The sequence below is a fragment of the Oxyura jamaicensis genome, chromosome 3 (genome assembly GCF_011077185.1).
Source record: "Oxyura jamaicensis isolate SHBP4307 breed ruddy duck chromosome 3, BPBGC_Ojam_1.0, whole genome shotgun sequence".
NCBI lineage: Eukaryota > Metazoa > Chordata > Aves > Anseriformes > Anatidae > Oxyura > Oxyura jamaicensis.
The window spans coordinates 40644643-40661474 of record NC_048895.1 but is presented as its reverse complement, the minus strand read 5'-3'; the positions used below and the strand labels follow the sequence as shown (position 1 = coordinate 40661474).

Below are 16832 nucleotides of genomic sequence, written 5' to 3'. Positions count from 1 at the left end.
ATGTGGGAACTTCAGCAGTCTGACAGCTATGTGCACGTTGTCACATCACAAGCTCCTTGCTAGCAATGCTTGCCTTGTTTTCCAAAATGGCATGTCCCCCCTGGCCTGGTGGAAGACCCACGGCTGCCAGCGTGCCCCACGCAGCAGGCTGCAGGCAGAGCGCCAAGAGGCTCCAACAGCACACACCGGCATGGGATCTGGTGCCCGAGGGCATGAAATTGTGCAGGAAAGCTCCTGCAAAACAAAATATCACTGCAATACCCTATACTGTTCCTGTGAAGTACTAACAGAGCAGTGGTGATGATCTTGGCTTCACCACCACAACCTTGAGCAACCTCAGCCCTTCCCATCATGTCAGAGGTGGCTGGTGGCCCTGCTCCCCAAGCAGCAAACAACCAAAGTCCTGCAGCGTGTTCGGAGGCAAAAATTAAATGAAATATTCATGCCAATGTAATCCACTTCCTTCAGCCTGTGTATCTGAAAGCTGCAGTGTGTGCTAGGACTGGACTACTGCTCTTCACCTGCAATAGACAGAGGCAAAATGAACGGGTTCAGTGCCCCAGGCACAGCAGCAAGCCTGACTCTGGAGACGTAGGCAGCAGCACAGCAGGAAGTGGTGGGGACTGAGTTTGGCCCTGAAGTGCCCCTTTTCTCCAGGCTCCCCACAGGCTCCTCAGGGTGGAAACTCATCTCCAGACTCCTCTCTCTTCTGACGAAAACTCAGCGCCTGGAAGGGAGGGAAGCCAGGGCTGGAGCCAGCAGGGAGCAGAGGCAGGAAATGGGGACGGGGGACCATGCCAGACCGACCCCCCGAGAAAGGGCACCTGTGTCCCTTGGCATCATCAACAGGGAGGAAGCACTGGAAAGGCTGGAGACTGAGACCCTGGGGAAAGACAGTCCCAAATGCTTTTAGGAAGGGACAAGGGACTTGCTGCTGTAGAGAGAAAATCTGGGAGGATGGAGGACATGGGGCAGACTCTTCCCTGTGCCTCTGCAGCCGGAGGCTCCCACCCCTTTTGTTGTTGTTTTGCTAAGGCCGTTTACACTTTGTGACTTCTCCCTGGAGTATGGTCTTGTTCTTTTAAACTGCATGTTGTTGTTGTTGTTAGTTTAAACAGTCTCTCATTAAGGCCTCAGAGTGTGTGCTAAAACTTGTCTTGGAAATGTGTATTCAGGTGGTTTGTAAGATTTGTATTATTTGCTTCTTTTGGAGCCATTCTGGTGTATTATGTAAATCCATAACTAAGCATTTCCTGGGACCATTTATTGTGCAAATGCATAGTTTGGCACACGTACAGTGCTGAGCAAAACCAATTGCCTCTGACTCCCTAGTTCAGAGAAGAAAGATCAGCCTGGAGATTTTTTGTTTAATTCAAGAAAAGACAATTTTCTCATTTCGTTTCCTACCAGAATGAGTTCCTGCAAACGCGCTGGAAACTCATGGAACAGTTCAAAGTTCAAAGGCAGAACATCAGCCCCAAATCACGTGTGGAAACAACTACTGCTCAACGTCAGACATTGTACACTTAAAAGTGGTGGCTGTATGCTGGATTGACTGTTAGGGTCATTTCTTGCATTTAATAAAATGCTTGCAGACACATAAGCATGGGCCGATGGGCATTAACAAACCGTTAGATTATTTTAGGTAATGCACATTTCTGAGAAGCTGCTTAGTATCTTGAATAGTTATTTTTCAGTTTGTGTAAGTCAGTGACAAGCCCCAGATCCACCTGGTGCTTTAAGCTTTGATTCAGGCCTTTTTCTCTGTACTGACAGCACAAATTCACCCCAGAGCAGAGGAAAATAGACATGCATTAGCTGACATCAGGGGCTTCTAAATCCTTTCTCAGTTTCAAGAAACCTCTTGTGGGCGCCCCAGGCGCATGGAGAGACAGGAGGGAAGAGACATCATCCCCAGGGTACAGCGAGGAGGGTGAGCGGAAGGACTTGGCATGGACCTGGGCTCATTGCCAGGCTGTGAGCAGAGCGCTGGCATGTCAGGGCCATGGGTGACACACTGCTTCAGTTTCCTGCAGCGTTAAGATTTGTAGACATGCTCTCAAATTGACCTGACCCTGTAGCCAGGAGCAATCAATTAAAGAAACTTTCCCCCACATAATCTGCTGCAGAAATGGTGCTTTTATGACAGGCTGCCCTGGCTGGATTGCCCTTTCTAAGGACACAGTACTCCAATCTTGAGATTTGCCAAGGCTGATATTTTAAAGGCACTGCAGGCACCTCGGGCACCTCTCTGGAAATTGCTGAGGCTGGCAGGTTTATTTGCAGTGTTTCATGATCTGGGACACACCACAGGAGCCTCCATGCAACTGTTCTGCTGGCACATGGACCTGTGGTGATGGAGGAAGAATGCACATGGAGGCTGTGTTGATCAGTAAGAAGTTGGCTACAAAATAAACATGCGGGAAACGGCAAGTCCCCAGATCTCAGAAGATGCAGCCTACAGGCATTCCTCAAACTGTCTCCTTCAAGCACCTGCGGACTCCGCTGCTCTGTGCCTCCGCTTGTCCATCTGTAAAATGGGGATCGGGAAGCTACCCTCCACTCCCATGGCTCCGAAATCTGCCCACCTGGGAGGCTGATACTGCCATGACTGCAGTTCACATGGGCATTGGCTCAAGGGAGAGCAAAACGGAGCTGGAGGCAAGATTTCTGGGAAACAGTTTACACTCCTGGAGAGGATTTTAGAGGAATGTTCTGCTTAATTTGTGTTTTGTATCTGAACAGTAGTCTTCTATCCATCTCATGAGCATAATTCAGGAGAAATGATCTGGCTCTAACAGAATAAAATATGAAAAAAGTCCCAGGATTTTTTTATTTTTTTTCACAGTAAGAAATTAAATTTGATTTTAGTTTCCTTCCTTACTTTTAACAGCTTTGGCACCTTGTCTGTCTTGTTGGCTTTTGCTTGGCTTTCAAGTCACGCAGAAGACATTCATGCATGGCATTTTAGTCCACGTCTCTGTTCGCACATTGAATGGAAAATGCACGACTGTTAACAGTGCTACTGCAGACTATTTACCCATGCAGTCCTCATCAGTGCAGGGATGAGCAAAACATGTTTTGCCTGCCAATCTCTAATCAAGAGGCCAGATAAGCTGGCACAGTGGCTGCTTAGCTCTGCTCTGTGGAGCCTATGCTCACGCTGGTGAAAATCAGGAGCAATTTAGCTAAATTCAGTTTGCAGGTACAGACCTTACAAGGTCAAACAAAGCAAAAAAAACGCAGCCTACAAAGAACAAAAATCAAAGACTAGGAGGAACAACAGAACAAAACATGCTTTGGAGAAGGTTCCACTGTGAATATTGTGAAAATGGGAAGATTTTAACAACGGTTAACAGTCTGGAAAGGAAAAATAGCTGGCTTGTGCAAAATATTACCTTATGATGTACATTCCTTACAGATATTTTCTACTTTGCTGCACTTTTCCCAAAAATATAATGGCAGCCTCAATGGTGTATTAACTTTTCTGGCATAGTTTTGCTTTCCAGCACCAAGAGGCTGAACCCTCAGGCTAGGGGAACATGCTATGTATACTTTTTCTGGGTTTTGTCTACCTTCCCTCTTCACGAAGTGCCTTTATTTTGCAAAGGGATGTAAAAAGCATTTCATCCAGTTTGGGCAGAATTTATACATTCAGTTGCACAAGGTTCAAGGCAGGAAAAAACATCCCACCTACCTAGCAATGGTTAAAGATAAAAGAGGCAGGCGAAGATGAATATTGTTAAGCATGTAATTATGAGCTCAGTGGGGAAAAAAAAAAAAAAAAGAGCTTTACTGTCGTGTTTTATTTGCAAGCTTTATTTGACTGCAACACCTGCTTTCAATAAGATTAACTCTTACTTACTTAGCATGCAATTTTGGCACCAACTATTTGTCATTAACTTCACTGGGGATGCTCATTTCCAGCGCCTGAGATGTTTTGATAGTCTTGCTGTGCTGTAGACATGCACAATGGGGCAGAGCTAATTTGCTATTTGCTGAGTTAATGAAGATACACACTAAAAAGATTATTAAGAAGAAGAATTAGCACATGAAGGATTATGAAACCAACATTTTAGAGTAATATATATATACACATATGTATATATATAGACAGTAAGATCTCTTAATTTGATGTTTCCGTTCCAGTTTTACACAGCCTTTCACCATTGCCTTACTGATGCCTTGCATTGCTTACTTTTTAAACCAATTGCTGTGATTACAATGGAGCTCTGCTCTCACTACTCAGACATGCACAGGGCCAAAGCATGCCTCAGCCCCGTCTCAGCCCTTTTCCTATGGCCTCTCCAGCCATTATCCATGCTAAAAGCAAGACTGCATATTGCAGGACTGCTGGTAATGCAGGCAGGAGTAGGTCGGGTCAGTCTTTGGTGGCAATTTCTCTTTTAACACAGAAGGTGGCATTTCTCTTACCAGACCCTGGACCCTCCCCCCCCCCTTTAGAGCTGAAGGCAAGAAACAGTTTTTCCCTGGGCTCCACTCCTCCTGAGGTGGGCATCAAGAGCAGCTCAGGGAGGCGCACCTCCAGTGACTCAGAGCACAGCAGTAGGCGTTTGTCATGATGCCGCGGTGAGCAAATGCTGCCTGCCCATGTGGATGCTGCGTGCTGCTTAAAACCATCGCACCTGTAGGCATGGCTCCACTGTGCTGCCCGAGCCAGCAGGCAGGGCTGAAAGTCACTGTCCTGTGAAATTGCAAGGAGACAACCCAGGCTCCCCATCCGTCCTGTACCTTTGAGATGCTTCAGGATCCGCAGCTGATGAGTTTGGCTCTGCAGGATGCTGAGTGCTTACAGACCGCCCTCGGGTTAGGGTGGCTTTTGTCTTCCTTAAAAAATTACGTTTTCATTAGCAGATGAGATTGTTAAAATATTCATAGGCAGGCTCTTCTGGCACATTCAGGCGTGTCTGGAGAGCCACAGGACACGGCTTTGTTTTTGCCAGGGAGTATCCATAAAACATCAGGCCCCGCAATGGGTACAGTGTGCCCTGGTGGGCAAAAGCGAGACAACCAGACAGCAGGAGGAACGGTGTCCAAAACGTTCTGTCAAAATACTTAGGTTTAAGGTTGTTTTTTTCTGGAGTGATTTTGTTCCCCAGCTGTTTTGGGATTGCTGTGTGGGTTATATGCCTGCCCTGCCTTGCTTCCCACAAGCATTGTGCCCCATCTAGCATTACTCCCTGATAGCTCTCTTCATCAAATGTCGCTTCACGAGCTGCGTGATGGCACCAAGGAAAAACCGTTCCTCTGATAAGCGATAGGAGACCTGGGGAGACAATTAACTGTGAGGGGGTTCCTATGCAGTGTAATGTCATCCTTGCACAAAAAGAGGCCACATTTCTCTTAATGCTCCTCAGGCTTCACTGACAATAAGTCCAAGAAAGCCATCTCGCTCACCTGCCGCCCCATGAGGAGGTTAGGAGCGTACATGTTGGGCAGGACAGTGCTCCATGGGAAACCTCTGCCTAATGGGACCTCCTCTGGAAGCTGGAGGCTGCAAGAGGCAATTCAGAGTTAGGGCGGCCAGAGAGCACAGCTAAAAGGCAGCTCTGTTGTGCAGGCCCGTGGGAAGAGACTCCCAGAGCAGGAGGTGCAGCTCAGGGCCCGACCCGGGCCCGAGGCAGGCCTCTGGGGTGCTTCGGGGTGGGGGGACCCCAGGCTGTGCTGCTGCATGGATCCAGTATCAGGCACATGTTCCTGGTCCTGTTTGAACCTCCTCTTCCAAAAATGGGAGAGTTTTAGCAAAAAACGCCTACTGTACAAAATAGGAAATGGATTCTAGGTGATGGAGAACAGCATCCCTAGGAGCACCAATGGCACACCATTTTATGACTGTTTCTGTGATTTCTTTTCTCTGGCCACATTTGCTAAACAGTGAATTGGAGGTTTGGGATATTCCAAGTTGTGTGGCACTAAGCATCACCGGGCTGTTGTCAGTAGGAACACACCAAAAAAAGACAGTCCATGTGCATGACAGCACGGGCACAGCAGTGAAAACGGGTGGGTGGGTTGGATGGATGGACAGAGAGATGGATGGATGGATGGATAGATGGATGGATGGATTCCAGAGGTGTTGCTATAAAGGGGCAGAGTCTGGGCTGCCTCCTGCCATGAGGGGATGTGGCAGGGGTGCAGACGCTGCAGTGACCCCCGGGAGATCCTCAATTTGAAGGCCTCATCCTGTCTCCCAGCTTCCAGCTCTGTCTGAGGCTCGCATTCGGGCTCTTGTCATTCCTCTGAGGGCTGCTGAAGGCACTTAATTCCTGGATTTGCAATGGTATTCCCAGAACCGTCCACATTGAAGCCCTGTCATGAGGTGCTGTACAACATATGAAACAGTGGTAGGACTATAAAACTGGACATAGTTCTGTAAGACTGCAGAGAGTTAGCGAGGAGGGAAATCTGAAAAGGCTCAGAGCATGTCTTGGTTCTGGTAGGTAACCACGTGATGCAGCCCATTTGGTGAGAAAGTGGATAGAAAACACACTTTCATCAGGCTCCAAACAGAGAGACTCGCATGGGCAGTTTCAGGGAAAAAAAAAAAAAAAAAAAAAAAAAAAAAGGCAGCTTAAAATTCAAGGCAGCAATGCAAACCTATTTGGCATTCATTGTCAGAGGAAAATTTAATTTTGCTCAAATTTGGCAGAGCACCTCATTAAAGCACTTTCAGGCCTCAGAGACTTTGAAGGCGAGCAGAAGAAGCCCGTGCAGCCGCCCAACCCCATCCGGGCCCCACGCACCCCAGCACCTCGCCACCTCACAGACCCCCGCAGGTCTGCCCAGCGTGGCCAGCTTGCTGTGCTGAGCCAGATCCCACCCCTGGGGGGCAAATCCCACATCCCCCAAATCCCCAGCTGTAGCACAGGGCATGGGAGGGAGCTGCAGCAGGAGCGGAGAGCAGGGGCTTTGCTGCCAGCCTGGGGGAGCAGCACCGGGCCCCTCAGCGCCCTGGTCCCCACTGGTGTGAAAGGAGAGCAACCCCACGCTGCTTCAGGATGGCCCACTTTGAAGATGCTCATGGTGAGGGTAAAATTCAACCTTCTGGCTTCACCTCCGCCTTGCATTGCTGCCCCTTCCCTGTTTGCAGCCCATCCCTCTTGGTGCCCTGTGCAGGTGGTGGCTGATGCAGCAGGTGCTGAAACTTGTTTTTTGCTTTGTCTTTGAGGTCTATGCCCTTCTTCCCCCAAAGGAAAAGATGAGGAGCAAGAAAAACCCCTGTTTGCTACAGATTGTGACTGGCTTGTGTACTAATGCTGCCTTTCTCTCCTTGTTCTAGGGAGTGCTGCCGATTTTTTGGAGACAATGGCTTGACTTTGAAGGTGTTTTTTACCAAGGCAGCACCCTTTGGTGTTCTTTGGACACTCACAAACTACCTTTACTTACATGCAATAAAGAAAATAAACACTACGGATGTCTCCGTGTTGTTCTGCTGCAACAAAGCGTTTGTGTTCTTGCTTTCATGGATCGTTCTGAGGGACAGGTTCATGGGAGTGAGGGTAAGTGACTCCTTATCTCTGTCTCTTTCTGCCCCCTCTCCCCCTGCCCTTCCTTTCCCCTTTCCCGGAGCAGTGCCCCATGCAGTGTCAGCACAGAAACCCTTGGAGAGGGGGACGAGCCCTTGCTTGCAGCCTGGCTCCCTGCGCATTTCCCACCAGCAGAGAGGAAACCTGCTCTGGAGCATGATGTGAAGGCTAGCTGCTGTCTCCATGCTGCTGTGAGCATACACCAGCCTTTGCCTATCTCCTCCGAGTTAAAAGGTTTCCGAGAGTATTGGAAACCCACGGCCCCCGCTGACCCTGCTGCCGTTTTGGCAGCCCTCGGCACGCGGTGTCCTCTGGCAGCAGAGCCAGGCAGATGGGCAGCTGGCATCCACCACGGTGACCCAGCGGTAACTGCAACCAAAAGGCACTGCTGAGTCCCTCCAGCCTCCCTGCATCAGCAGGCGCTGGATTAGTATTTACAGCAATGATGGCAGTAATACCTATCTTTCACCCAGTGCTTGAAGAGCTCCCTGCTCACCAGCCTTGGCAAAGTTTTCAGTGCTCAGGAAAAGCTGCGTTATCTCTCACTGCTGAGAGTTAACTTTTGGGAAGTATTGCTCTCTGGCAGGAGCACTTGGACAGCCCAGTGGTGGTTGCAGCCAAGAGGCAGCTCAGGGGAGCATTGCAAAACGCCCCTGCCAACAGCCCGGCCTTGCCAGCTGGTGTCTGTGCCTGCCCATCCAACTTCCCAGGTAACAGTACACAGAAAACAAATTAACTGTTGGGCTTTTGTTTGGTTGGTTTTGCTTTGTTTTGTTTGTAATGCGTAAGCAAGGGTATCCTGAAATGCTCCCAGAGGCAGGGAAGTGTCACTTTTATCCCAGCTGGCCTTGCTGGCCATTTTGATCGAAGTGAAAAAATATGCATTTTGCTGGTGTTCATCCGTCTTGTGGCACCGTCACTGAGCACCCTGTAGTGCTGGTTGGACTCAGGAGAGGAGGTGTGTAGACAGATGACCACTGCTCTCCTGCACTGGCAGCTTGCTCCTTACTCTGTATGTGCTCTCTCCCACAGCTGGATGTGAGTGTGGGGGAAAGAAGCTGACTTGGGCATATGGATACCCACGTGGACATGTGGACTCAGGAGCAGGGACATTTCTTATGCACTCTCTGGAGCTGCAGCCACATCCAGCTGTCCTTTGTTTCTTGTCCACACTGCCTCGGGAAAGGACAACCTGCTGGAAAGGCAGCAGCAATGTTCCCCCACACATCCCAGCCCCTCGCCATGGCTGTGGTGAGAGGTGGCCAGGGGGCTTCCTAAGACACCCACGTGCCCAAGGAGGGACACGGCCATCCCCTGTCCCACTGACAGATCAGCAAGGAGCCTGGGTGCAGCGAGAAGGGACTTGCAGGAGGACTGGGCTATTGGCCCTGGCACAGACATTTCTCCACCCCAAGCTCCAAGCTGCTGCCCATGTGTGGCTGTGGTCTCCACCATGCTCCCCAGGGACGGTAGGACAACCCACACACAGCTTGGATGGGAGATGGCCAAGCCTGGAGCAGAGGCTATGATAAATGATGCATCTACCCTTCTCTGTCTCCTGGCCAGGCGATGCTGAAGGGTTAGAGCTGCCATCCTTCAGACAAGCCCTAGGCGTGTGCCTTGCAACCCTGCAAAGAGCCGCACAGTCAGTGCAGAGGTGCATCCACCCCAGCAGCCTGTCTCCAACAGCTGCCAGTAGAAAAATCAGTCTGATTGGGAGAAACCTACAGTGACAGTCCTTCACCAGCCTCTCCAGCAATTTGAGGCTCAAGGACTTCCTGAAATAGAAGTGATGATCATATAGTTAATGGTCCTTGATGGACTTCTTTCCTCCATGAGTCTATCCTTGTAAACTTCTCACACCCGCAGCAAGGATACCCTTGGCTGATTTACCCATCGGGTGAAGACAAGTCTCCTTTTGTTTGTTCTGCACCTGCCCCACGCTAGTTTTGTTTGATGCCCTTTTCTCCCGTGCTTCTGTACCCACACTGTGTCTGCATGCCCTTTTATTTTTATTTGACAAGCAGCAGCATGCTGACGTGAGCGGACTGCTGAGCTCCATCAGCCCTGCCCATCCAGGACATCCCCACACTGCTCTAGTGCCAGGCACTGTGTTCTGTGTTTTTTCTCTCCTTGCCTTAAAAAACAAAGCCTGTCCAGGCTGGCAGGGCGTAGCTACACCACCAAGTGTCCCTTTAGAGGGACACTTCCTCTTTAGCCAGGAAAGCTGCAAGCGGCAACAGCATCGGCTCTGTGGGTACCTGCCTGGGGCTGCTATGGATTCCTGCCTAAGGACAGGGGCAGATGATGCAGAAGTACCTCTCGTGTAAAGCTGCCCTCGTGTTTTTCCATGCTGGGGGCTGGCCAGTAACGCTCGCTTTCTTTGTTTGTCCCCATCCAGATCGTGGCTGCTATATTTGCTATTGCAGGGATAGTTATGATGACGTACGCTGATGGGTTTCACAGCCACTCCGTGATTGGGATAGCCCTGGTGGTGGGCTCTGCCTCCATGTCTGCTCTCTACAAGGTAAGTACACCCAAGTCCCCACTGAAAGATGCCAGTCACCACCGCTGACTTGCTCGTAAACCTCCATGCAGTTGGGTACCATTGCCCTTCTTTGCGGACCTCTGCCATAAACACAGGTATTTGCTTTCTCTGATGCCTGCCCTCAGTTAGGACAAAGCCTCCTCCTTCCTGGGAAGACAGCGCTGTGAGCACCCGTTTGGACATGGGGACAGAGGTGCTCGTGGGTGGCTGCTGTGTGTGGGGACACGGGGAAGGGCCGCCAGGCAGTATGGACCTGCTTGCTCAGCACCACAGCACTCCTCAGATCACAGCTCAAGGCATGGGCAGGCGATGTCTTGTACAAGGAGGGTCGTGCACCCTTCCTCTCCTCCCCCTGCCTGTCTCCACCAAGTCTTCTGCTTTTTGTGCCAAATTTTCCTGAGGTTTTCCTGAAGGGATCATGCAGAAAACAGACTCAAGGCTCCAGGCTATGGTGAGCCCCCTTTCCTTTCAGGAGGTGCCAGCTCTTCTCCTTAGAATGGCCAGAGGGGCTGAGTCCCCTTCCCACGAGGGTATATTTGGGGAATGAGCTGCTCTCCCCAGCTTCACTAGCAGCCATCTCAAGTGTCTCCAATACCATTGCATACATGCCCCACACACAGTCCTTCTGCCCCAAGCACCAGCCAGGTCACCTGGAGCTGCTGGAGCTGGGACACCAGCCCTCCAGGGAGGTGGTGCGAGAGTTACAGCAGCCCATGTGGTTTTTGTCTTGTAGGTTTTATTCAAACTTCTTCTGGGCAGTGCAAAATTCGGAGAAGCTGCCTTATTTCTGTCCGTGTTAGCTGTCTTCAATGTTCTCTTCGTTACCTGTATTCCTGTCATCCTTTATTTTACCAAAGTGGAATACTGGAGCTCTTTTGCCGTCGTTCCTTGGGGAAACCTCTGCGGATTTTCGATTCTCTTATTGAGTGAGTACATGCTGGGCTCTCGTGCTGCTCGGGGTGGAATAGCATGCCAGAAACTGGCCACTGGTGGAAGCTGTAGCCCTCTGAACTACTGGAGCTGTTTCCCCTTACTCTGAACCTAAGTTTTAGCTTGAGAAGTCACTCAAAAGGCCCGTTCCTATGTGGAACCTACAGCTTTAAAAAATAAATAAATAAATAACAAAAAGCAGACAGAACCAGCTATTTGGCTGAAATCTTCCAGATGAAAAATAATGCCTTGGGATAGAAAGCAGGAATTGCCCAGGATTCCAGCTGTATTTGTGGGCATTACACTAAGAGGTAGGCTGTACCCAAACCTCACCCTGATCCTGCCACTGGAGTCCAGCGGGGCATAGAGTTACCTAATAATAAGGATGTCCTGGGCAGACAGAGGCGCAGCAGATGGACGTCTGTGCACAGGTGTCTTCCAGGAATGCCAGCAGAGTTTAATGTGCTTTCTATATGAACAATGTACAGAGGGAGTAATAAAGCAGAAGTATTTTGCTTTGCCTAGTTCCACTGGAGTAAAAGGTGGTTATTTTTTTTTTTCTTCTTCAGCATTCAATATTCTACTAAATTTTGGAATCGCTATTACGTACCCCACCTTGATTTCTCTTGGCATTGTACTGAGTGTGCCAGTAAATGCGGGTAAGAATTTCTGACTTTTGCATCCTAATGAGTACATGAAATCTGTGGCCTTTCAAGTATCTACCGGGAATAAAAGCAAATAGCTGTTAAAGACATTTTACATCTTATCTTAAAAACTTACGCAGATGACACTCATTAAAAATTTATACTTTAATTGTTAAATACGTGTTGTATGATATTGCATGACTATTCATAATTTCTAGAATTGCTTTTTAAGTTAGTGTCTGAAGAAGCCAGCGTACTGAAAAACAAACTAGATTTGAAGTCATCCATCTCTGGGCTGGGGTGAAAACTCACAGATGAAGTAGAAATCAATTCTTAATGATTTTTTTCCAGGCAGGCTTAATATTAAATTGAAACAAATAGAATTAAATACATCTTAGAGCAAATATGTGTTAGTAATTCTGCTTGCCTTGGTAAATAAAAGAGCAAGTGTAGAGACTACGGGGCAGTGAGGCTGGGCAGGGTAGTGGACAGGCAAACCTGACCCAAACCACAGCCCTCCCCTTTCTTGGCTAGGCATGAAAAGAAACAAAAAATACATTACCATTTACACTTCCTTGCTCCTTAAATGAACCAGGGCCTGCTGTGCCCGCTCTGACCCAGGCTGTACCCTGCTGTGTGCTAATCCAGCAGGAAGAGTCTCTCTGCCACCATCTCCCCACGGCCACATCCTCCTGCGCAGCCCAGCCCTCAGAGCCGGGGAGCTGGGGGGAGGGAAGGGGATGCTGCCCTCGTGCTTTGTCCCACGTAATAACACCAGTTCAATGTCCCACACAGTTGTTGATCACTACACGAGTGAAATTGTCTTCAACAGTGTCCGAGTAATCGCCATCGTCATTATTGGCCTGGGTTTCCTCCTGTTGCTCTTGCCAGAGGAATGGGACGTCTGGGTGATAAAGCTGCTCACGCGTCTCAAGGTCCGGAAGAAGGAAGAAATCCCCGAAGGGAACGGAGACATCGCTTCAGGATTGCCTAACAAAAGCCGGAGAACTCGCCCCTCCATGTCATCCTTTGCTCATTAAATGCTCTTTTTACCAAAACTTTGTGGTTAACCTTATATATGATGATGCAAAGGTCTTTCCTTGGGAAGAAGCACACCTGTCCAACACGGTGTACATACCTGTACAGTTTTGATATGATCACCATCTAAGGCATCAAGTCTTGGCATGTCCAGTTTGCTTGTACTTTTTTCACATCAGACCTTTCACTTAAGTAGTACACTGAAAAAAACTGCAAACCAAGAACCTCTCTTCTCTTTTTAAATGAATGTAATATATAGTCAAAATATATTTGCATAGGTTATTTTAAAGAATGATTTTCATGAAAAGCAGGGCAGACATTTTGAACATTAGGTACCGAATGACGCATTGCACACTGTGATTTAAAAGAAAAAAAATGCTATGCTACATCACATCTTTATTTTTTTGACCAGAGCTGTACTCTGATAGTTTTCAAGGAACCAAAAGGGAATCTTTATGGGGACAGGAAGATGGGGGGAAGAGTAGAAGGAGGGAAGTTTGGAAATCACTCTGTGTAGGTCAGCGCGTGCCGCGCTGGAACCGGACAAAAATTCAAGTGATAAAAATGCCTGCACTAAAGCACTAGAGGGAAAACAGTCTAGAGCCCAAATCTCCTGGTACTGCACGTGACTGTAGTCCATGTTTAAAACCATGCAAGAGAAATCCAGTGCCTTCTACAGAACTCTTGTCTTTATCTGCGCAGAACCAGGCCCCGCTGCGAGACGGCGGCACTGCGGGGCTCAGGCTTGCAGCCCCGGGCACCCCGCGTCCCCTCCGGCACCGGGACGTGCCCCCCACACGCTCTGTGACTTCCTTGGGAGCGCTGTGCCCTGGGGACTGCAGGTTTGTGCGCAGGGGACCTGGTTCTCCTCCCGCTTGCACAGGTTTTACCCCTGTGTGGAGCCGCACTCGGTTAACGCTAGCATGAGAGAGGGGAAATGGTGGTGGTCGCGTGGGGAAAAATCTGACCGAAAATGCACGACGGAGCTGACGAGAGCGGGGTTGCTGATGTACAGTCTGAGAACACGGACTGAGGGGGTGAATCACCAGTTGCTTTTACTCCATAATTGTGAGTGTTTAAGAGTTAAATATGTAATATATTTACATCAAATGTAACACTTTTTATGAAACTTGTAAGCACCAGGATGTTTACTTACGCGATTTTGGTTCGCCATTAAATTTCTATCTGTGATAGATCACATGCTATGTAAAAAAGGGGGGAAAAAAAGGTTATAGTTTACTATTTTTGAAGTTTACATTGTTGCATACAAAATTAAAAGTGTTCTTTTGAACTGCTGCCATAGCCTAAGGGTCCCTGCTGCTACTGAGGCCCTCTTTGTCTCAGGCAGGGGTGGCATCCACTTCAAAACATTTTAGCAAATCAACTTCAGATTCCATTAGCTGTTTGGCAACGCTCAATAATAAAAGATTTTAAACTCAGCTTCTGTCAGTGCTGTTTCCCTCTCGTGGCTGCACCTTTACTCCAGTTTTGCTGTGGGTTGCATCTGGCCAAAGTGATCAGGTGGCAGAGACAAGATCAGCCAACGTTCAGTCCGGTCTCACAGCCCCAGCTACACCACAGGAGCTTTTCCTCTGCCCAGAGTCCCACTGACTTCAACATGAAACCGCAGTCCGAGCCCTGCAGACATTATCCATGTCCCCCCGGCACAGCTTGAGGCCATTCCCTCCAGTCCTGTCACTGGTTACCTGTGAGAAGAGGCCGACCCACGGCTCCCCACACCTTCCTTTCAGGCAGCTGCAGAGAGCAGTAAGGGCTCCCCTGAGCCTCCTCATCTCCAGACTAAACAACCCCAGTGCCCTGGGAAATACTAAGGCCCTGGCCCAGGCTGTGTGTTTGTTCTCTACATCTCTCTCTCTGACCAAATAGACACTAAAAACTTGCCAAAGAAGATTACACGTGCAAGAAAAAATCTGAGGCTGTGGCAAGCTGAGCAGCTGACAACCCTCGTCCCATTCAGGGTAACACAGCTCAATTTTAAAAATTTGGGGAGAATCAGGAGAGGTTACAGTACAGGACAGGAGGACACGTACAATGCTAGTAACTGGCATGAAGGGCACACACAGGCTCCCAGATTAAAATTTACTGCATCTTCAGGTATATAATTTGTCACCCTCAAAGTATCCCGCATCCCTCCCCAAGCTTCCTGATGAGTCGAGGCCAAAGAAGAATGTACAAAGAGCCCGTCTATTTTCCATAATTTCAGTAAGTACCATCTTCTGTCATCTCTGCACTCCATTTCAGTGTGTGCTTGATGCAGTGCAATACGTACCTGAAAGGCTCTAAATGATGTGACAAAATCTGCACCTAGTGTGTGTTCATTGCTAAAATGGCAGCAGAATTCAGTGTTCAGCGCAGATCATGGGGGAATTTATGTACCACAACAGACAGCCGCATCAGTAAAACTGCGATTTACAAAATGTGATTGTCATTGCTTCTGCTGGCTTATCCTTCCCGAGAACAGGCTGAACACAGGTGAGGGCTGGGATTTCAAACAGTATTTTATTACTATATCTCCCAAAAATGAACTGAGGAAACTAGATTAACCAATCTTAAGCACTTCTAAACTACACACAGTCTAATCAGATGAACTGACCTACACTTCTTCAGGCAACACCTTGCCCTGAACAGCTGGTGTGAAGGCAAGCAGGTGCTTGATGAAGCTTTCCAGAGTGAAGCCCAGGGTGTGACTAGGGGTACATGTGGGCATCTGTGAGTGCCACGGCTTCCCAGATCTGAAGCTGAAGAGCAGAAGGAACTGGAGTCATTGGCTCCCCCAGAAGGAGAGGCAGAGAGCCAGCCCTTCTGAGAAAGCACTGGATGCAGCTGGGTCACCCTTCAGGCGAGGGCAAGATTGAACTCTGCTGATGCTGGGCTGGTAAAAGATACGCAGGACAGATTTGGTGCCTTAGAGGTCAGGGATGAGCTGGCAGGCTCCCCAGTGTGCTCCAAAGGAACAGTGTGCAATCTCTGCAGCACGGTGTGATTTGGTCCTGCTGCTGGCGTGTACAGACCCCACACAGCTCTGCAGGGCAGCACCAGCACCACAACCCGAGCCTGGCCCAGGGTGGCCACCTCAGACCTCTTCCTGAGGCAGGCCTGCAGGAGGGGGGTTCAAGTGCTGACCTGGATTGTCGGCCTTCTGCTCCAGCTCATCCCTCACAAAGCGACTTGGCTCCTCCCTGCTGATACATCCAGTGGGCTTGTAAAAGCAGCAAGTTGAAAACAATATCAGGAGAGTAAAGAGCATCACCAGGCCCCTGCAGCTGCCTCCTTTCACAGCTGCACAATGCAGCGGTGAGGAATCCAAGGAAGGAACAACAGCTTCTCCCCCTCCCCTGCAAGTCTTTTTCCTTGCCCCCCTGTCTGTAGGTGACTCCTGCTGCTGCCTTTATTTTTCGTTACAGCTATCCACAGTCTCATCACCACATGAGTCAGAGTCGGGCTTATATTAGAAAGTTTCTTCTGTTCTTCTGTCAAGGATGGTTGTATTCATATCAGCAGCCTTCAGAAAACAGCTATAAAAGGCAGAAATCCAGCCACAACACTCAGATGAACAGAAGACGCTGCAACCAGCATCTAGCTTTACTGTTTTAGGGGTCGGCCTCACTGATCTCAGGTTCTCCTTGGTGCTGCTCTGCATGCAAAGCGAGCACACTGCTGAGTTGGTCAGGGCTGGCACAGACCACAGGCTGGGGCTAGGGGGTTCTTCAGGGAGTGGGGAAAGAACAGGACCCCGAAGTAATGCTGCTGCTGTGGAGCAGGAGTACAGGAAAGATGGGATGAGGACAGAAATGGCCTTCGGGAAACACCTTCCAGCGTGAGATGCCCACATGCCCCTTGCTACAACTCCTGTAGAAGAAATGGGGTCTGTGCACATGCTGTAAAGTCACGAACCACAGGGAGCCTGGCTCCACGGCCCTGATTTGTACAGCAGACAGGAAGGAGACCTGCAAGGCCTCCAGGACTGAGCTACAACTCAGCAAAGGCCAAGGCTGAGAAGCTTCTCCCACAATCCAGCCCTCATGCAAGCTGTCTTTGCAGCAGTAATGGATTTTGATAGATGAGTTTAATTAGCTCATCATTATTAAAAGAGAAGCAAGTAGGTTT

General features: G+C 49.1%; 1 protein-coding gene across 7 annotated transcripts in view; it reads left to right on the top strand.

Annotated features, from left to right (window-relative positions):
* The window catches only part of SLC35F3 (solute carrier family 35 member F3), a 160362-nt gene extending 146219 nt beyond the window's left edge, over positions 1 to 14143 (top strand). For 5 of the 7 annotated variants that reach the window (XM_035321905.1, XM_035321908.1, XM_035321911.1 and 2 more), the window contains 5 exons: positions 7298 to 7517; positions 9946 to 10071; positions 10826 to 11018; positions 11592 to 11681; positions 12462 to 14143. In XM_035321905.1, the coding sequence (XP_035177796.1) occupies positions 7298 to 7517; positions 9946 to 10071; positions 10826 to 11018; positions 11592 to 11681; positions 12462 to 12706 (874 nt within the window). In that variant the 3' untranslated portion in view covers positions 12707 to 14143. The remainder of the gene's footprint in view (positions 1 to 7297; positions 7518 to 9945; positions 10072 to 10825; positions 11019 to 11591; positions 11682 to 12461) is intronic. The other 2 variants (XM_035321906.1, XM_035321907.1) reach the window with 2 other exon arrangements.
* The last annotated feature ends 2689 nt before the right edge of the window (positions 14144 to 16832 follow it).